Raw genomic sequence first — 21336 nt, 5'->3', positions numbered from 1 at the left:
ATTTTGTCATATTTTTTAATCACTGCTCTGAGCCCAAGAAATTCTGTCACTCATCCTTACAAAGTTGCAGTCTAAGTGAAATAACTTAATGTCTTTCATTGCAAGTATAGGTACAAAAGAAGAGAAGAGACTTCAGGAAGGAAGTGAAGTGGCTTCTCAGATGAGTGTTACTGTGGCAGAGGCTAATGAGGTGAGTTAAGATCATCATGTAGTGTTCATGTCAAGTGAAAGCTAAATGAATATTAAAATGTGCTTTTTAACCTTAACATAAGTGTCTCTTAAACCTTTCACTGATTGGTGTGCCTGTGTTTTTGAGGTTTTGGTTGATGGGATTGTTTTGTTCTTTGTTTTTATTTTGTTAGGGGTGTGTGTGTGTGTGTGTGTGTGTGTGGATATGATGAGGGAGAGAGGACTGACTGAATTGGACGTGTGCCTGGCTCATCCTCCCTAATGCTGGGGTTACGAATGAGATCAGCATTATGCTTAGAAAATTCATCAGTGCTTCTCAGTGTTTTTTACCTCCTAATTTTTTTTACATTAAAAGTTTTATTTATTTTATTTATTTATTTTTTTGGTCAGTCGTGGGGCTTCAGCTCTGGGTTTGGGCACTGTCCCTGAGCTCTTCGGCTCAAGGTGAGTGCTCTACCGCTTGAGCCACAGTGCCACTTCCAGTTTTCTGGTGGTTTATCAGAGATAGGAGTCTCATGGACTATCTTGCCTGGGCTGGCTTTGAACCTCAGATATTAACCTCCTGAGTAGCTAGGATTACAGGCATGAGCCACCGGTGCCCAGTAAAAGTTACATTTTTTAAACTTAGATTTTCCCTGCCTTTGTACATAACAACTTAAAGAACTTTCTGTTTTTAATGAATAAGTAATGTCAAGTATGGTGGTACATACCCGTGATCCTAGTACTCTGGAGGCTGAGGTAGAATCTCAAGACTGAGGCCAGTCTGGGCTATACAGCAAGACTTTGTCTCCAAAAGAAAAAGGAAAAAAAAAAATAGTAAACTGTACATGTTGGCACAGCCATAATCCCAGCCCTTGGGAGGCTGAAGCAAGGAAGCAAAAAGATTGTTAAGTTTAATGCCAACCTGAGATACATAGCAGAATCTTCTTTCAAAAAAAAAACCAAGAAAGAAAAATTTAAAAAATACAAACTCTAATCTACAACTCAGATGTATATATTTTTTTCATAGATTTCTGTCAAGTTTGTTTATATATGCATTTATGTGACCTTTTTAATGTTTATAAAACCATTGAAAATTTTGCTTTAGCTTTACCATCTTACTGTCTAATCTTCCTAGACGTGAAGATTTTCTTTTACACAGTGAGAATTAGATCATGAGTATCTTTGAACAAGTCTTTGCTTAGGGTTATGATTGTGTATCCTGTGGGGTCTAAATTGTTTTCCTTGTGTCGTACAGCTTTGATTCTAATCTTCCGTATATGGCAGCATACTTTCTACTTAAAACCAAATGAGTTTTCTCCCATTATCCGGTACAGTGATAATCACAGATTTGTTTAGAGATACTGGATTTCAGTTTTGTCATTTGAATGTGTCTATAGGCTCTAGATGAGTCCACTGGAGTCGATATCACTAAAGTTCCAGCCAAGAAATGTGAAACCCTGAGAGAGAAGCTCGTGCAGAAGCCGCAGGAGAGGGGGGCCTCACACAAGGAGAAATCTGTCCTCACGCCCCTCCGGGGAGATGTTGCCTCTTGCAATACCCACATGGAGAAACCAGTGCTCACAGCTGCGTTAGGCATTGCCCGGCACTTGACCAAGCGGCTTCCCACAAAGCCATCCCAGAAAGGGGAGGTAGAAACCTCCGGGATTGGGGACTCCATATTGAATGTGAAATGTGCAGCACAGACATTGGAGAAAAGGGGTAAAGGTGAGTGTTCAACAGTTAGGTGGAGTTTTACTTATTTGATGGATTGCTCACCTTTCTCTTTGTTTTTTGTTTGTTGTTGTTTTGTTTATTTTATTTTGGAACTGGGGTTTGAACTCAGAGCCTTAGACTCAGCTGGCACTCTATACCTCGATAAGCCTCCAACTGCCCATTCCCTTCTTTTTTGCTATTACTAGGGCTTAAATTCAAGGCCCCTTGTTCAGGGTTGGTACTTACCACTTGAGCCACATCTCTACTTTCAGCTATTTGCTGGCTTTATTAGAGATAAGAGTCTCTAGGATATGTTAGCCTGAACTGGTCCTGCACTGTGATTCTCATTTCTCAGCTTCCTGAGTATTTAAGACTACAAGTATGAACCACCAATACCCAGCTTCGTAACATTTCCCATAGCATTATACTAAGGTGAAACTAGATGAGTTCTCAGAATTTAAAATTGCTATTATCAAAAGCTTTGTCTAGCTGGGCACCAGTGACTCACACCTGTAATCATCCTCAGGAGGCTAAGATCTAAGGATTGCAGTACAAAGCCAGCCCAGGCAGGAAAGTCCATGACACTCTTATCACCAGTAAACCACCAGAAAACCAGAGGTAGTGCTGTGGCTCAAGTGGTAGAGTGCTATCCTTGAGCTGAAGAGCTGAGGGACAGCACCCAGGCCCAGAGTTCAAGCCCCACAACTGACAAAAAAGAAAAAAAAAGTCTCACAGACTTTCCTGCCCGGGCTGGCTTTGAATGGTGATCCTCAGATCTCAGCCTCCTGAGTAGCTAGGATTACAGGCGTGAGCCACCAGCACCTGGCTTTTTTTTTTTTTTTTTTGGTCGTGGGGCTTGAACTCGGCCTGGGCACTGTCCCTCAGCTCTTCAGCTCAAGGCAAGCACTCTACCACTTGAGCCACAGTGCCACTTCTGGTTTTCTGGTGGTTAATTGGAGATAAGAATCTCACAGACCATCTTGCCTGGTCTGGCTTTAAACCACGATCCTCAGATCTCAGCCTCCAGAGTAGCTAGGATTACAGGTGTGAGCCACCAGTGCCTGGCTTATTTTTCCTATATTTCTATATGAAGAAAAATTTTTGTCTATTAATCAGATATATTTTATCTTCTGTAGCTAAACCCAAAGTAAATGTGAAGCCATCTGTAGTCAAAGTTACTTCACCTCCCAAGCTGGCGCCAAAACGCAAGGCTGCAGAGGTGCACCCTGCCGTCATTGCAGCTGTGAAGCCACTCAGCAGTGTCCTGCAGGAAAGTCCAGCCAAGAAAGCAGCCATGGTAAGAAGCAGCTCCACCTGAGGCGAGGAAAGAGCTCTTTTTTGACTATATATCTTTGTGTGCCAGTTGCTGCCATTTCCTAAGTATTTTAGCTGCTTAGGTTGTTGGTATGTTTTATACATACACCTTTGTGAAACATGATGTGTGCTCGTGTGCATGCACCAGCACAGGGGGGGTGGGGTTTGAATTCAGGACTTGAGTGCTATCCCTGAAATTTGTCCACAAAACTAGTGCTCTACCAGTTGAGCCACAGCTATACTTCCTGTTTTTTTTTTTGGTGTTTAAAAAAAATTGGAGGAGCCGGGCGCTGGTGGCTCATGCCTGTAATCTTAGTACTCAGGAGGCTGAGATCTCAGGATCGCGGTTCAAAGCCAGCCCGGACAGGAGAGACTGTGAGACTCCTATCTCCAATAAACCACCAGAAAACCGGAAGTGGCGCTGTAGCTCAAGTGGTAGAGCGCGTGCCTTGAGCTGAAGAGCTGAGGGACAGCACCCAGGCCCAGAGTTCAAGCCCCATGACCGACAAAAAAAAAAAAAAAAATTGGAGGGGAGCTGGGAAGGTGGCTCAGTGGTAGAGTGCTTGCCTTGCATGCATGAGACCCTGGGTTAGATTCCTCAGTACCACATAAGCAGAAAAGGCCAGAAGTGGCACTATGGCTCAAGTGGTAGAGCGCTAGCCTTGAGCTGAAGAGCTGAGGGACAGTGCCCAGGCCCAGAGTCCAGGCCCCACGACCAACAACAACAACAAAAAAAAATGGAGGTAAATAGTCGCATGCTCAAGTTGGCAATCCTCAGAACTCAACCTCCTGAGTAGCTAGGGTTATAGGCATGAGCCGCTGTTTTTTTGGAGCTGAGTTTTGGAGCTGGGTGCTGGTAACCTACCTGTAATCCTAGCTACTCAAGAGGCTGAGGTCTGAGGATCAGAGTTTAAAGCCAGCCTAGGCAGACAGAGTTCAAGAAACTCTTATGTCTCCAATTAAACAACGAAAAACAAAGTGGAGCTGTGCCTCAGGTGGTAGAATACTGGCCTTGAGCAAAAAAGCTAAGGGAGGGCACCACAGCACCCAAGCCCTGAGTTCAAGACGCAGTATCGGTACAAAGAAAAAAAGCTAAGTCTCTGGTGGCAAGATACTTTGCTTACTTACACACTTAACCTTTGGATTACTGCTTTTTTCTTTCCCAAGCTTAAAAATTCTATTTCCTGGGTCAAAAATGTAGCTCAGTGTTAAGAGTACTTACCTAGTATATGCAGCACCCTGGGTTCTATTTTCAGCACACACAGAAAAAGGATAGCTAGCTGGGCGCTGGTGGCTCACACCTGTAATCCTAGCTACTCAGGAGGCTGAGATCTGAGGATCGCGGTTCAAAGCCAGCCCGGGCAGGAGAGACCGTGAGACTCCTATCTCCAATAAACCACCAGAAAACCGGAAGTGGCGCTGTAGCTCAAGTGGTAGAGCACTCACCTTGAGCTGAAGAGCTGAGGGACAGCGCTCAGGCCCAGAGTTCAAGCCCCATGACCGACAAAAAGAAAAAAAGAAAAAGGATAGCTATGGTTTTAACCAGATGGCAGCATAGAAAATGGATATGTTTAAATAAAAAGCCAAGTCTTTCACTCTTTCACTGAAAACCTGACTGTTCTTTTGTAGGCTGTTGTCCCGCTCCTCTCTGAGGATACAGTAGCCCCCAAGACGGAGCCAGAAAAACCTAAAGACAGGTAAGTAATGCCTTCCTATTGTCCTTAACCAAAGTTCCCACCTAGAGTATAACACTGATAGATAGCCTTGGACATTTATATTTAATGGCTGCTAAGTAATCTGTTGAACTTGACATTAATTGCCAGAAAGCATGGCATTCAAGACTACTGTTCCCCTTTAGAGCCCTTGTTGATATTTTCCTACACTGTAAGAACCTACCCAAGTTATACTCTAAATCAGAGATGGGAAACCTTTTCTCTGCCAAGGCCATTTGATACATGAAGAGCCCTACAAAATTATCAGTCCACACAGAGGGTCCTCGGGCAGCCAAGGAGAAGCATATGAGAAACATACATGTCTGGGGCTGGGAAGGTGGCTCAGTGGTAGAGCGCTTGCCTTGCATGCATGAGGCCCTGGGTTCGATTCTTCAGCATCACATAAGCAAAAAGAAAAAAGCCGGAAGTGGCGCTGTAGCTCAAGTGGTAGAGCGCTAGCCTTGAGCTGAAGAGCTGAGGGACAGCGCCCAGGCCCAGAGTTCAGGCCCCATGACCGGACCCAAAAAAAAAAGAAACATACATGTCTGTCCCATGTCCCAAATGGTTTCTCAGGCTTTATGTGGCCTGCAGCTGGACATACCCACTTCTTCCTTAAATGATGAAAATACTTGGTCACAAAACAGTTCTGTGTGTCCTCAGAAAACAACATCGTGTTAACTCTGTTCCCAAGACTGCCAAGTGAAAACACCAGGGAAAGTGGGTGCACTGCTAGGTATAATAGTCTTTTTCATTTCTTTCTTAGTTTTGTGCTGCCTCCAACCCAGTCTTCTTCAGAACCCTCACCCCCAGAAGTATCTGGCCCTTCTTCATCCCAGGTAGCCACGAAAACTCGCCGACTCAGCTCTGCCTCAACAGGAAAGCCCCCACTGTCTGTGGAGGATGATTTTGAGAAACTAATATGGGAGATTTCAGGTGGCAAATTAGAAGCTGAGATTGACCTGGATCCTGGGAAGGACGAAGATGACCTTCTGCTGGAGCTTTCAGAAATGATTGACAGCTGAAGGTGGTAGTGAGAACACTTAAAAAAAAAAAAAAGTCACCAAAAACTGGACTTGGTTTTATCTATTACATCATTTACCTGAGATGATTTCTTTAGTCTCAAATTTTTCCCTAATCAGAAGTATACCTCTGAACTGTCTATATGTGTTCTGAATTCCATGGGTCAGATTTTCCAAGTCCCTTGATAAGCATTTTGTTGAGCATCTTTGAGAAGAAGTTCTGCAGTGCCCTTCTCCACAGCGACAGCCTGAAGGCGAGCCAGATGAAAAGGGTGTGAGAACTTGGTGACTCCTTGAGGTGTTCCTTAGCTCTGCCTGTTCCCTTTGTTGTATTTTTCCTTTTTTGTATTGTCTTAACATATTTAATGTTATCTGAGTTTGAAATGAATGGATGAAGATGGCTGCTACCATTGTGGACCAAATTCCATGCTACCACTTAAAAAAAAAAAAAAGGAAAAGAAAAAACACCGAGTCTGTGTTAAATTGTATGTCTTTTTAAAGGTATTTGGAGATTCATCTAAGCTTTAAAGAGGGCTGAGCAGCTCAAGAACCTGCAATATGGGCATAAGACCTGGTTTGAATGCATCAGCTGCTCTGAGAGCCTCTGAAGAGCAATAGCTAACTTATTACTGTAATTTTTTTAAAGGCTTTAAAGTGCCTCCAGGGTCCCTGAATCTAATTTTCTACTTCTGAGATTCCCCAGATTCTTGATAAGAGATGGTGAGATGAGTTAGAGCATCTCTTTTTTTAGTATGAGAATTGTCCCTTCAGTACTTGCCTCCTTCTGGCATTGAATCATTACAGGGACAAAAAGTAGTACATGTTTTTATTTTATTTTAAAGTCTCCCAGAAAACTCCTCTTGCCCAGTATTTCTTTGGTGCCCTTTAATACTGGAGGAGAAAAACAATAAACTCAAGCTGCCAATATTTCTGGCCTATAGCCAGTACACTGAACTGTACTGTAGCAGGGATATTGAGCTCTGGGGGGTGTATTGTATACCTTCCAGTTTCCTTAATTTGGCAATTGAATTCTCTTTTGTTGATACTGGTCTCCATATCACCTCAAGGTTTAGACTTGTGAAGGAACAAGTAAGATGGGGTAGTGGTCTTGAAAGGAGACGTGTTGTACATAACCTGGAGGAGGAAAGAAGGACCTGTCCATTTTGATACTTTGCTTTAGGTGGACAGTTTATTTCTCATGGGGAAATCTGAACCACCGGTCGTGTTGGCTCCTAAGGAACTGCTGTTGTAAGCGGCTCATCGAGAGTTGAACTTCATTGTAGCCTTGTTGGGATTATGGAAAAGGAAGAAAGCCACAGGACTGCTCATTCAGTCTTGGGAAGATCTGGATGATTCTGCACAAGCAAAAATGACTTGAAATATATGTATAGACACATCTCTACCAGTCCGTCTTCAGTCGACTGAATGCTGTGTGACGGCCCTTCTCCACAGCAGGGGTGGAACGCTCTTGTTTCTCCGCAGAGTTCACAGATGCATTGCAGTTTTGGAATCAGCATATAGATTCCAAGTCCTGTTTGTATATAACCTTATTCTTTGACTTTTGAAAAGTTAATTTTTGTTCCTATATTTAAAGCCCTTGTATTAGTCAATGATTCATGTTCAGCATTATTTGAACCATTTGCCATTACAGAAAGAAAAATAATTTGTGTTTTAATAAAACTGGTGTAGGAAAGTCTTGATGTTGTGAGTGAAGTAGTTTGATATAACTTCAGTCTAGATCTGCCTTGACAAGAGTCTCCAGTTGCACTGTTGTCGGCCTTTTGTCAAGACCCCAATTTTTGTTTGGCCTTAGAAGTCTTTTACAAGGAGAGTGTGCCAAACTTGTCTACCAATGTGTATAGTATTAACTGCACATGCTTCAGGTTAAGGGAGAAGACGTGTATTTTTTTTAATAAAAATACTTTGTGTGTGTGTGTGTGTGTGTGTGTGTGTGTGTATGCCCGCACATGCATGTGCACATGTGTGTACCAGTACTGGGGCTTGAACTCAGGGCCTGGACACTGTCCCTTAGCTTTTTCAAACTCAAGTATAGCATACACCTTCACTTCTGGATTTTGGTGGTTAATTAGAGATAAGAGTTTTATGGACTTTCTGGCCCAGACTGGCTTCAAACCATGATTCTTTGATTTGATTTCAGCCTCCTAGAATAGCTAGTATTACAGGCATGAGTGGCTAGTTCCTAGCTTCTGACACTGACTTGTAACACTATTGTATTCAAATGAAGCCATTACATTTTTAAAAGGAAGGAAGATTGAAAAGTGATTGTTTTGGGCAGTAGTATGGTACATTTAGGACCTTGCATAGGCAAGTGCTCTACCACTTCAATGGTACCACTTAAAGATTTGGTGATAAAGTTTTCAAGCATGAAGGTGAAGAATAAATAGTTAACTTAGAAGATTCTGGGGTTAAAAAAAAAATTAGGTGTTTTTTTTATTGTGTTTCAGCTTGTAATTATGAAAGTACATGTAAATTTGCTAAAACCAAAGAACAGTTTTTTTTTCCTATTCTCAGCACCATATAAGCAAAAAGAAAAAAGCCGGAAGTGGCGCTGTGGCTCAAGTGGTAGAGTGCTAGCCTTGAGCTGAAGAGCTGAGGGACAGCGCCCAGGCCCAGAGGTCAGGTCCCACGACCAGACCAAAAAAAAACAACAAAGTAGTGCTGTGGGTCAAGTGGTAGAGTGCTGGCTTTGAGCAAAAGAAGCTCAGGAACAGTGCCCAGGCTCTGAGTTCAAGTCCCAGAACTGGCCAAAAGAAAAAGATTTGCAGAGGACCAGTGGCTCATGTAATTCTGAGGAAGCTGAGATCTAAGGATTGCCACTTGAAGCCAGCTAGGCTGAAAAAAAGTCATGAGATCCTTACTCCTACCTTCCAAGTAATCAGTAAAAAGTCATGATACTGGGTGCTGGCCTCACTACCTTAGGAGGCTGAGATCTGGGGACCAAGATTCAAAGCCAGCCCAGGCAAGAAAGTTCATGAGATTTATCTCCAACAAACTATTGAAAAGCCAGGAGTGGAGCTGTGGCTCAATTGGTAGAGTGCTAGCCTTGAGCAAAAGAGGCTCAAGGACAGTGCCCATGGTTTGGGTGCTGTCAAGCCCTATGACTGGCACACAGGAAAAGTCACCAAGCACTTATCTCCAGCAAAAAGCTAGAAGTAGAGGTATGACTCAAGTGGTAGAGCACTATTCTGGAATGAAAGTCAAGCCAAAGTAAGCCAAGCAGCAGCCGGAGGCCCTGAGTTCAAACACCAGTACCAACACACAAAATGAAACTGAAAACATTCATTTAATAGGCCTAATAGTGATCCAAGTAGGCCTGATTGTATTTGGGCAGGAGGCCAGCCAGGGAGGCGGATGCGCACACACGCCGGTACTAAGACTTTGATACAAGCTTGGGGTAGGAGTTAGAGGTTCCATTTTGTTTCTTGTTTTGGGATGTGTGTGTGTGTGTGTGTGTGTATTTTGTTTCTTGTTTGGTGTGTGTGCGTGTGCGCGCGCGTGCGCCATGCGCCAGTTCTGGGGCATAAACTCAGGGCCTGGGTGCTATCCCTTAGCACTTTGGTTCAAGGCTAGCGCGCCCTACCACCTGAGCCATGCCTAGAGCCCTGGAGTATAGTTTTGTTTTGGAATGGTGATAGAAATGGTGATTGTGAGTAGACATCTAGAAATTATAAACATTATAATGTTAAAAAGCAAAATCAGGGCTGGAGGTATCAGTACCAACCACCAAAGAAAAAGGCAATTTTTTTTTATGTGAGTACTGGTACAGTGCTTGAACTCAGGACCCTGAGCTCTTGCTCTAATGACACTCTACCATCAGAGCCATGCCTCCATACTAGCATTTTGCTAGTTAACTGCAGATGGAGTCTCAGATATTTCTGCCCAGCCAAGATGGTTTCAAACTGAGATAATCCAGGTCTTAGACTTTGTTGGTGGTGGTGGTCGTGGGGCTTGAACTCAGGGCCTGAGCTCTTTTGCTCAAGGCTAGTGTTCTACCACTTTGAGCCACTTGCTTTTTTTGTATTGTAAACAGTCTCACAGACTTTCCTGCCCAGCTGGCTTTGAACTGCGATATTCAGATCTCAACCTCCAGAGTATCTAGGATTACAAGCATGAGCCATCAGCATCTGGCCAGATTTTAGATTTCTGAATAGCGAGGATTATAGACATAAGTCACTAGCACTCAGCCAAAAACCTTTTGTTTTTTTTGTTTTGTTTTTTTTTTACAAAGAAGAAATCAAAGCTACCATGGCGGCTCATTCAGGGACAATCAAAGTTCAAGGCTAGCTGGGCCCAAGAGTTCAAAACACCATCACAACCAATAAAAGCTGGGTGCCGTGTTGCATAACTGTCAGCTACTTAGGAAGCATAAATAGGAAGCTGGTAACCCAACCTGGCCAGGGCATAACTGTGAGACTCTCATTACAAAAATAACCAAAGCAAAAATGGCTGTGTGTGTGTTTGTGGTTCAAATGGCATAGCCCTTTTGATAAACTGTATGATTAAAGGATTAGTTATAAGATTCAACCCAAGTGTATAGAAATCACATCCACACCAAAAGAAATGACAAAACATCTCTGCTTTTAACTGGATTGGGTCTTATTCTGTTCATGTTATCTTGTATGTGAGTGCGCGCATGCGCACATGCCAATTTTGGGACTTGAGGGCCTGGGTGCTGTCCCTGAGCTCTCTTGCTCAAGGTTGGTGCTCTACCACTCAAGCCACAGCTCCACTTCCAGCTTTTTGGTGCTTAATTGCAGAGAAGAGTCTCAAGGACTTTTTTGCCCAAGTTTGGTTTTAAACTTTAATTCTCAGATCTCAGCCTCCTGAGTAGCTAGGATTCCAGGTGAGCCACCTGTGCCAGCTCATGCTACCTTTTAGTAAATCCAGCACATAAGCCTATTGTATTTGGAGTGAGACACATCTTAAGCTTTCGGTAGTTTAACTTCATCTCAATGCCTTTGTGTCTGGTACTAGGGTCTGAAACACAGGTCCTCTCTCAGGCTATGCAAGCACTCTACCACTTAAGCCGTGCCCCTCATACCTTCAGAAAGTTGACATTCATGTTATTCCTGTTTAAAAGAACTCAGCTGAGCAAAATCTGATTTTACTATTTACCCTGTGTTATCCCCATAGGTAAGTCTCTTCAATTCTGAGCTTCAGTTTCCTCATCTATAAAGTGGGTATTCAAATTCAATGTAATTTCAGTCAGGCCACAAGTTAAGGTATTAAAAAGCTGGGTGAGCACCAGGTGCTAGTGGTTCACACCTGTAATCCTAGCTACTCAGGAGGCTGAGATCTGAGGATTGTGGTTCAAGGCCAGCCCGGGCAGAAAAGTCCGTGAGACTCTTAAACTCCTAGGAAACTGAAGTGGTACTGTGGTTCAAAGTGGTAGAGCACTAGTTTTAATTCAAGTATACTAATGGATTCCAGCTCCTCCACTTACTAGTGTTCCCCAGGGAAGGGTGTTTTAACCATGACAAGAACTCAGTGTTCTTTCTACTGACCAGGTTAGCCTTGCGCCCTGGAGCTCTCTGGAGCTGCTGGACAGCTATGGCTACGGGTCAACTACACAATGATGAGGGGAAGGCTGACACTACTGTGCACTGTGCTACATGCTGTGGAGGTAAGTAGGTCAGGTGTGCTCAACTCACTTTCTACTCACCATGTGTTTATCTGAGTACAATGCCACATAGTTCCAGGAGCATCTGTTCATTAACTTCACTGAGTCTCCAAAACTTCCCTGAAGAAAGCACATTTAAAGGTCCATGTCAGAAACAAGTGAGCCAAACCCAGCTCTTGTGGCTCACACCTATAATCCCAGCTACTCAGGAGGCTGAGATCTGAGGATCACAGTTCAAAGCCAGCCCAGCCCAAGCAGAAACTTGTACTCTTGCTCTGCTTTTTTGTTCAAAGTTGGCACTCAACCACTTGAACCACACCTCCAAGATTTTGTTTGCTTTTTTTTCTAGAGATAAGCTCTTGAGGATTTTTCTGCCTAGACTGGGTTCAAATGGTGATCTCAGATCTGTCTCCAGGGTAGCTAAGATTATAAGCTTGGTCTTACATCCTGATTCAATTGTCAGTTCTTTAAACCATACTATACATCTTAAATGAATATGGGGGAGGGGAGGGAATGGAAGGGGAAGGGAAAGAAAAGAAACGGAGCCAGAAGGGGTGAAGCTGAGTAACTTCTTGGTCACACAACTCCAAGTCACCTGGATCTCCCAGAGACCTGGATTTGAGCCCAGCAAGATCAGAGTGGCTATACACGCAACACCTACCCCAGTTGCTTACCGGGGAGTCAGATGAGACTTGGTTAGGACCTTGCCCCTGTCATGATGGACGCTTGGAGTCTGGGCTTGAAGTCCCTCCACCTTTCCCACCACTAGGCTACCACCAAGCCTAAATCTCCTTAGGAAAATAGCCCTGAGGGACAGAATAGAGATGCCTTTGTTCTATGTGCCCCAAGCTGGGTGGGCCTGGAGCCTTACACCTCAGCATGGCCCAGTCATGCTCCGGCTCCCATCTCCTGAGTGCTGAAATTTCAGGGGTGCCCCACCACCCCTTGCTAAGATTTTGCTTCTTACAGCGGCCTCAGAACTTGAAGTGAGGGCCGGGGCCTGGCCTCCCCTCCCGCCGGCCGCCCTGCAACCCAAGCAACTCGGCGACCCTCCCACCTCCCTCCAGGTGGCGCTGCAGGATCGACGCGGCTTGGCATCAATCTGGTCGCCCCCGGATGCTTAGGAAGCATCGAGAACAGGGACTGGGTGGCTAGAGAGGCATTTTCCCCCCCCCTCCCAGGAGCTACCCAGGTCGCGGCTGGGCCGCAGACACTTCCGGTTCCGGTTCTCAGTTCCGGAAGTTGCCTCGTAGGGTGGCGTGCTGATCCGTGTGGCCTTTGTAAGATTCCACCATGGCGTACCGTGGCCAGGGCCAAAAGGTGCAGAAGGTGATGGTGCAGCCCATCGTATCCTCCGCGGTGTGTCTGGAGCTAGAAAACAGGGAGGGCGTGTTAGGCGGAGGGCAGGCTGGACGGAGCTCCGTGCGGGCTTGCCTCCCATGAGCCCCCGGGGCGGCCGAGCCCGGGAAAAGCGCGGGCCGGAGAAGGACGGCGGTGGAGGGCGGCGGGCCCGGGCCGACCCCGGCCGGGAGGGTGGGCACCGAGCCTGGGCCGGGAGGGCAGGCCGGGCGGGCACCGACCCCGGCCGGGAGGGCAGGCCGGGCGGGCACCGACCCCGGCCGGGAGGGCAGGCCGGGCGGGCACCGACCCCGGCCGGGAGGGCAGGCCGGGCGGGCACCGAGCCTGGGCCGGGAGGGCAGGCCGGGAGGGCACCGACCCCGGCCGGGAGGGCAGGCCGGGCGGGCTGTGGGTTCAGCCGACCCTGAGGGCAGAGGGCAGGCACGACTGCGGCAGCGGCAGGGGCCCGGGCTGTCACAGCCGCCGGGTGGGAGCAGGAGTTAGTGGCCTGGGCAGAAGGAAAAACGGGCTCCCAGCCCCTGAAGGGAAGGCGCGGGGCGGGGGCGGTGTCTTCCAGTCCGTAGGTCTACCCCCCCCCCCCCCCCCCCGTGCATGCGCAGCTGTACCCCGCTGTCAGGAAAGAAAAGGAAAAAAGTGAGGGGGAGTTGGGTAGCAGCTTAGTTTCAGGGAGTAGACTCTACGCTATGCCTGTACTTTTTTTTTTTTTTCCTTAACCACGGTGATTCAGAATCTTATCTTCAGATATTTACAAAATGTAAGTACGTTTGCTGTATACCAGCCACCATTTAAATAGAAGTTGTTTTCATTTGGCCGTGTGTATCATCTTTTCCTGATAATAGTGTTCTACAATTAAAAAAATAGATGAACTTAAGATATTAGTAGAATGAAAGCTCTAGTGTAATAAAATAATGTGTTTCTGCTAACTCCAAAGCATGCAAAAAAAAAAAATTGAGTCATTACTTTGGTCAAAATGAATGATTTCACAATTTTAGTGGTACTTTTGTTTGTAGTGTTGATAGTCGTCATTGTAGACTTTCCCAATTAGATCCTTTACCATGAAACTGAAACCTAGTCACCTTAAACCAGGTCGTAAGTGCCTAGGTCATAGGTTTACTACCTGTGGGGAAGCTTAAATGAAGAAAGGGAAGAGGGAAAGAGTAGATTCAGAGAAATTTAGAGTGTGAAAATAGATTAAGCCATTTCAATTTTTTTGGGGTGGGGAGGGGTCCAGTCGTGGGGCCTGAACTCTGGGCCTGGGCACTGTCCCTCAACTCTTCAGCTCAAGGCTAGTGCTCTACCACTTGAGCCACAGTTCCACTTCTGGCTTTTTCTGCTTATGTGGTGCTGAGCCACATAATCGAATCCAGGGCCTCATGCATGCAAGGCAAGCACTCTACCACTGAGCCACCTTCCCATCCCAAGTCATTTCCATTTTTAATTGCCAGAGTTGAGTGTCTTCCCCTGGTTAAGTGTGCATCATGGAATACCGAACCTACAAGCCCTGCTTTGGACCTGGATTTTGCTATGGCAAATAAGCCTTTGGTCAATAAAAATTACTACCTAAACTGGGCACCTGTGGCTCATGCCTGTAATCCTGGTTACTCAGGAGGCCTAGATACGAGGATTGCAGTTTAGAGCCAGCCCAGACAGTAAAGGCCTTGAGACTCTTATCTCCAGTAAACTTAAGGAAAAGCCAGAAGTGGTGCTGTGACTCAAGTGGTAGAGTGGTAGCCTTGAGCAAAAAAAAAAAAAAAAAGCTCAGGGGTGCTGAGAATGTGGCTTAGTGGTCAAGTGCTTGTGTAGCATTCATGAAGCCCTGGTTTGTTCCCTCAGTGGCACATAAACAGAAAGCTAGAAGTGGTGCTGTGGCTCAAGTGGCAGAGTGCTAGTGTTGAGCAAGACAAGCCCCAGGATCAGCAAAAAAAAAAAAAAATTACTGTCTGGTAACTTATCCACATACAGACACACACTCTCACCAGTTTTCATTTTAAATATGTTGAGAAGCAGTAAGAAAGATGGTTACCTGCCAGGATCTCAGGAAAATGACTTGTTTGGACATTGTCAAAATAGCAGTTTTTTTGGGGGGGAGGGGGGTGGTCCGGTCATGGGCCCTGAACTCTGGGCCTGGGCGGTGCTGTCCCTCACCTCTTCAGCTCAAGGCTAGCGCTCTACCACTTGAGCACAGCACCACTTATGGCTTTTTTCTTTTTGCTTATGTGGTGCTGAGGAATTGAACCCAGGGCCTCAAGCATGCAAGGCAAGCACTCTACCACTGAGCCACCTTCCCAGTCCCAAGATAGAAGTTATTAAATGAAACTTTTTAGCAGATAACTGGTTTGTTTACTGTTAGATATGGATTGCTTAGTTAAATTTCTTGGCTTATATTCAATAAGTTTTAAAGGAGTCATTTTCTATTGATGGAATTTTCTATTGATAGAAATAATTGCTTACTGTTTATTTATTTTTGCTTATGTCAGAGATCTCGGATTCAGGTGTGGCTCTATGAGCAAGTGAATATGCGGATAGAGGGCTGCATCATTGTAAGTACCCTCACTTTTTCTTAATGCAGTTTGTTAATAGAAAAAGACTATACAAAATGGCTAGCATGCAGTGTATTTAAAAGGGCGGGGGGGGGGGGGGGGCGGGGAACTAACCCAAGCAAAGCTTTTCAGGGCCCACTGTTTGGACTTTTTTCCTTGTTTGGTTGATAGTGATTGGGTTGGGGGAAGAGAGGAAAATTAAACTTTATATGTAAACAATAGAATTAGAGGAAGGTCTGGGCTAGGTACTTCCTGAATAGAATTGGTGGAGTAAATTCCAGGATAGCACAGTGTGTTAAGCAATGGTTTTGGTTTTTGTTTTATTTTTTTTCTACTCTGTTTTTATTTTGTACTTTTTTGCTGAAGATCAAACTCAGCCTCTCACATGCTGAGCAATTGTTCTACCACTAACCCTTCCCCCAGCTCGGCATTTTTTTGTTCTCCTTTTGAGACAAAGTCTTGCTAAGTAGTCCACATTGGGGTTGCACTGGATCCTTAGTCCCAGCTTCTTGAGTACTAGGATTACAGGCGTGAACACCATTCCTAGTCTTAATGCTTTGAAAAAATATATATATAGCTAGACATAATTGTCTGTTAGGAGACTTTGGTGTCAGAGATTCCATCAGTAATCTCCCCCTGCTCAAAGCATGTAACTGGGATGATAGTGTTTGTGGAGCACATATCAAGAGCAATGGTAGTAAAATGTAGTTCGTCTATGTACACACATACTATGTTTGACAGGTTGTAAAAGGGGAAGGAGGATGGCTTGCTAGTATAGCAAATGAAATACTGAGTCTACAAGGTTGGAGAAATAATAGGGACCACATTCTGGCCAAACCCCCCACTCACACCCCACACTCTGCCTCCACTGAGGATTGAATTAGATGTCTCCTGCATGCTAGGTTCGTTTTTAAAAAAAAAAAAAAAAAAAAGCTTCAAGCGAAGTACTGGTGGCTCACTCTCACCCCACACTCTGCCTCCACTGAGGATTGAATTAGGTGTCTCCTACTTGCTAGGTTCGTTTTTAAAAAGAAGCTTCAAGCCAAGTACTGGTGGCTCACACCTGTAATCGTAGCTGTTCAGAAGGCTCAGATCTGAGGGACACAGTTTGAAGCCAGACTGGGTAGAAAAGTTTGGGAGACTCCATCTTTAGTTCACCAATAAGAAGTTGGGCTAGGGGCTGGGAAGATGGCTCAGTGGTAGAGTGCTTGCCTTGCATGCATGAGGCCCTGGGTTCGATTCCTCAGCACCACATAAGCAAAAAGAAAAAAGCCAGAAGTGGCACTGTGGCTCAAGTGGTAGAGCGTTAGTCTTGAGCTGAAGAGCTGAGGGACAGCGCCCAGGCCCAGAGTTCAGGCCCCACGACCGGACCCCCCCCCCCCCCCCCCCAAAAAAAAGAAGTTGGGCTAAAGGTGTCCCTTAAGACAGAAAGCACCAGTTTAGCAAGGAAGAGAAACACAAGGCCCTGAATTCAAACCCTGGTACTGGACCCCCCTCCCCCCCTCAAAAGAAAAGAAAAGAAAGAAAGGTATATTGCTGCTAAAAAATCAGTGGATGACTATTGAATTCCTACAGTTACTAGGCATTTCTGTATCTGGTTATATAATCTTAGAATGGTTTGGATCTGATTTTACTTGAAAATAACAGTTAAATTATTTTTTTAGGGTTTTGATGAATACATGAACCTTGTGTTAGATGATGCAGAAGAAATTCATTCTAAAACAAAGTCAAGAAAACAACTGGGTAAGTGTATAGTTGGCTTTACAGAATTGTGGATGTATTTGTTTTACTGGAGAAGCCAATGGCCTGAACCCAGTTCGTGTGTAAGTTTTTCCTTTGAGAGCTTACTTCTGAGAGAGAAGCCACCGCTGCCAAGTTGTCCTTTCTGCTTCTGTTTTTCTGAGCAAGCTCACCAAAAGCTAATGGTATTAAGTCCTAAGAGTCGTAGTGTTCATTTCAGACTCCATAAACATATTTGACCATGCTGGCCACTCCCTCCTTGAAATGCTTTGACCATTTGATTCATTTTTCATCTTTGTTCATTCCTTTGAAGCATTTGTATATTCATCCCTTGAGACTCAGCCCGTAAATGTTTGAATTGCGTGGGGCTTGGTCCTTAGTGCTGTTTTCCTAGGCACTCAAGACCTCACTTCAGTTACCATCTGTGTATTGACTTGCATATCTGAGGCCCTGGCCTCTCCTTGAGCTTGTTTAGCATGTCTACATGAGAACTTTTCAGAGGCTCATCAAAGTCAAATCAAATTTAGCTCCTATTTGTGTGCTGTTTGGGGCCATTTCAGTGCTCACCGCCTTACAGGAAGGATGGCACCAGTTCACATTTAGCCCATGGATTGGTTCCTATGTGGCGCTCACTTCCACCTTACTCTCTGGGCTTCAACTATCTTTATACACTTGACATCTTTCTGCTTGAAATTCTCTTTGACTTCCTGTTGCTCTTATGACAATGACAAAACGACAGTGAGAAAACCATTCGTGTGTTTTGCAGGGCCCCGTGTCCATTGGCTTTGTCTGCCTCTGCTCATCTATTTACACTATCTTTATTTTCTGAGCTTTCCACACTTGTCTTCCTCTGGTTCGTTGCTCCACCATATTTTAAGGTTTGTGTTTTATTTAGACAGGATCTTGGTATATGTACGGACTGGCTTCATTCTCAATCCTCTGGCCTTGGCCTCCCCACTGCTGGGATTATAAGCATGCCCTATCATGTATTCCCAAGCTGGCCTCATTCTCACTTCCTCTGGCCTGAACCAGGCTCGTGCGTGCGTGCGCGTTCAGTTGTGGGGCCTGAACTCTGGGCCTCAGCTCTTCAGCTCAAGGCTAGCACTCTACCACTTGAGCCACAGCGCAACTTTCAGCTTTTTCTGCTTATGTGGTGCTGAGGAATTGGACCCAGGGCCTTTCGTATGCGAGGCAAGCACTCTACCACTGAGCCACCTTCCCAGCCCCTATATTTTATTTATACACACACACACACTTTTTTTTGGTTGTGGGGCTTGAACTCTGGGCCTGGGTGCTGTCTCTAGCTCTTCAGCTCAAGGTGAGTGCTCTACCACTTGAACCACAGTACCACTTCTGGTTTTCTGGTAGTTTATGGGAGATCAGAGTCTCAAGGATTTTCCTGCCCAGGCTTAGCTTTGAACTGTGATCCTCGGATCTCATGAGTAGCTAGGATTACAGGCGTGAGCCACCAGCGCCTGGTTCCTACCATATATTTTTGTCTATGCTGTTGCCATTGTCTTTAGAATTGAGATCAAATAGTGAGTACTTCTATTAATATTAAGCCTAGGGTTTAATTTGATTTTACTTAAAAGTACAAGATAAGATGTGCTGAGCTTGTTAAGATGTATTGATTAGTCTGTTTCTTAGTTAATGTTTCTCCACTTGAAAGAAATATTTTCAGTGTTTTAATAAATGGACGTAAGTTTCTGGGGGTAAAGGTAATTACATGTCTGCATATGTGGTATTAATAACTTTTTTTGTTGTTGCAGGTCGGATCATGTTAAAAGGAGATAATATTACTCTACTACAAAGTGTTTCCAACTAGAAATGATCAATGAAGTGAGAAGTTATTAAGAATCTTATACAGTGTTTTTTTGTTTTGTTTTTTTGTTTTGTTTTGTTTTTTAGTGTTCTTTGCTGGGAATCTAAGAAAACATCTGTTCATATTGTTTGATGAGCCCCGTTGTTAGTGTGCACAGTTCTGATGACCTTGTGTTATCATCAGGTGACAATAAATGCCTTGGGATTGTTTTTATTAAGTTCATATTGTTTCTTTGTATCCAGTGGTAAAGACCTCATACAAGGGCACTTTTAGGGGGTGACAGTTAAAAGGGTTGGTAGTTCTGGGAATATGCTGGAGTTTTTTTGTCTTTTGTTTTGTCAGTCATGGTGCCTGAACTCTGGGCCTGGGCGCTGCCCCTCAGCTCTTCAGCACAAGGCTAGCTAGCACTCTACCACTTTAGCCACAGGGCCACTTCCAGCTTTTTCTGTTTATGTGGTGCTGAGGAATCGAACCCAGGGCCTCATGTATGCAAGGCAAGCACTGTACCACTGAGCCACCTTTCCAGCCCCAAATATGCTGTTTTCATAACAGAAACCTACGTGTTTTTGAGGCACAGAGTGGGAATTGTAGCTGACAGGCAAGCTTTCAGTGTTGGGTGACAGAGGAAAGGAGAGATCAGAAATAAACAAGGGTATTGACTCAGTGTCACATCTCATTCTTATAACTATCCTAGCAAAGGGTTTAGGCCCCCGGAACTCTTGAATTTCTAAGTGAAATAGGCGGAGGGCATGAGAGCCCTATTGTTTGTTCAGCACTTACCAGCACACTATGAGGTCTTCTGGGAACCAAGATCACAATGTGAAGGTTGGAGAATTCTCTCAGTGGTAGTGTTTGCTTAAATATGAGGTTCTCAGTTTGATCTCCAGCACCAAAAGTACACAAATAGAATTGTGAGAAGCCAGGCATGGTGGTGCATACATACCTATAAGCTCAGTACTCAGTAACTGAGGCAGGAGGATCTCAAGTTTGAAGCCAGTCTGGTGTACATATACTAAGACAAAACGAGAGACTGGACACCAGTGGCACACACCCCTTTTAGCTACTCAAGAGACTGAGATCTAAGGACTGCTATCAAAGCTAACCCAGCAGGAAAGTCTGTGAGACTTACCTCTGATTAACCACCAAAAAAGACAGAAGTGGAGCTTTGGTGCAAGTGATAGAATGCTAGTCTTGAGAAAAGGAAGAAAAAAAACTCAGGAACATCACTCAGGCCCTAAATTTAAGCCCCAGGACTGCCACACAAAAAAAGGATCAGAATGAGTGCTATTTGGGTATAAACAAAGAATAAAGTGGTTTTTGAAGAACATTAAAAATATCTGGGCACCAGTGGCTCACATGTGTCAGCTACTTAGCCTTATCTGAGAATTGCAGTTCAAAGCTAGCTTAAACAGAAAAGCCCTGGAAGTATGCTCAAGTGGCTGAGAGCAAGAAAGCCAGGCAAAAGACAAGACTTTGAGTTCAGAACCCCCAGTACATAATACATACACACAGTACAGTCAAAATAAGATCTTAGGATTTAACAGGAAGGTGACTAAGAGCTTGGTAGTCTTAGAGGCCACAGAGCTGGTGAATTTAATAGGTATATCCAGAGTAATAGTATATTGGCAAGGCATACATGTTTCATTCTTAACTTCTGAGATTTTTGGTTCCTCTTATGTCTTCCCTAAGTCTCATGTGAACAGGTAGCTCACGGTGGTAAGCTGTTAATGGCTGCTGAGCATCTGCTCTTACCTAGGCACAAAGTTAAGTAAATACAGTGACATAGGTTGACTTCAGGTTTTTTTTTTTTTTTTCTTTTCCTTGAGATGGCATCTCACCCAAAGCCAAAGCCTCCAAGTCTTCCTGCCTCAGACTTCAGTGCTGAATTACAGGCATACCACACCCAGTTTAGTTCTGATGCTATGTCCCGGAGGATGCGGTCTCTCACATTGTGATCTTAGCTACTTAGGAGTCTCAGATCCAGAGGATTGGCAATTTGAAGCCAGCCGGCAGAATAATCCACAAGACTCCCATTTCTACCTAGCAAAAGCTGGACTGGGGCCTGGGCCTCAAATGGTAAGAGTACCAGCTGAATAAGAATGAGGCTTGTACCTTGTGCCAGCCAAAGAAAACATGTTCTGGTGCTACTTAAATTGGATCTTGAAAGATGAATAAAGCCTGTCTTTATTTTCTTGTCTGGTGCTGGAGGAGGAGCCTAGGGCTTTGAGCAAGCTCGGCAACCTCTCCCCTCAGTATTAAAACTGGATAAGGAGCTGAGGAAATGCAGCTCAGTGGTAGTGTATTT

At 44.7% G+C, this 21336-nt stretch overlaps 2 protein-coding genes across 2 annotated transcripts in view; both read left to right on the top strand.

Annotated features, from left to right (window-relative positions):
- The window catches only part of Zc3h11a (zinc finger CCCH-type containing 11A), a 29496-nt gene extending 21871 nt beyond the window's left edge, over positions 1-7625 (top strand). Inside the window, exons 12-16 of the mRNA XM_042682108.1 lie at positions 111-190; positions 1569-1896; positions 3021-3181; positions 4828-4895; positions 5674-7625. Of these exons, the coding sequence (XP_042538042.1) occupies positions 111-190; positions 1569-1896; positions 3021-3181; positions 4828-4895; positions 5674-5932 (896 nt within the window). The 3' untranslated portion in view covers positions 5933-7625. The remainder of the gene's footprint in view (positions 1-110; positions 191-1568; positions 1897-3020; positions 3182-4827; positions 4896-5673) is intronic.
- A 5172-nt stretch (positions 7626-12797) lies between these two features.
- Snrpe (small nuclear ribonucleoprotein polypeptide E) lies at positions 12798-19244 on the top strand. Its single transcript, XM_042681863.1, has 5 exons — positions 12798-12917; positions 13657-13683; positions 15407-15469; positions 17134-17212; positions 18979-19244. Exons 1-5 carry the CDS (start codon positions 12864-12866, stop codon positions 19032-19034), a joined length of 279 nt encoding a protein of 92 aa, XP_042537797.1. The 5' UTR covers positions 12798-12863; the 3' UTR covers positions 19035-19244.
- The last annotated feature ends 2092 nt before the right edge of the window (positions 19245-21336 follow it).

This window comes from Dipodomys spectabilis, unplaced genomic scaffold, assembly GCF_019054845.1.
Source record: "Dipodomys spectabilis isolate Male_0828 unplaced genomic scaffold, ASM1905484v1 ptg000069l, whole genome shotgun sequence".
In the NCBI taxonomy this organism is placed as follows: Eukaryota; Metazoa; Chordata; class Mammalia; order Rodentia; family Heteromyidae; genus Dipodomys; species Dipodomys spectabilis.
Note: the sequence above shows the minus strand (reverse complement) of the source record. Positions and strands in the feature narration are given on the sequence as shown.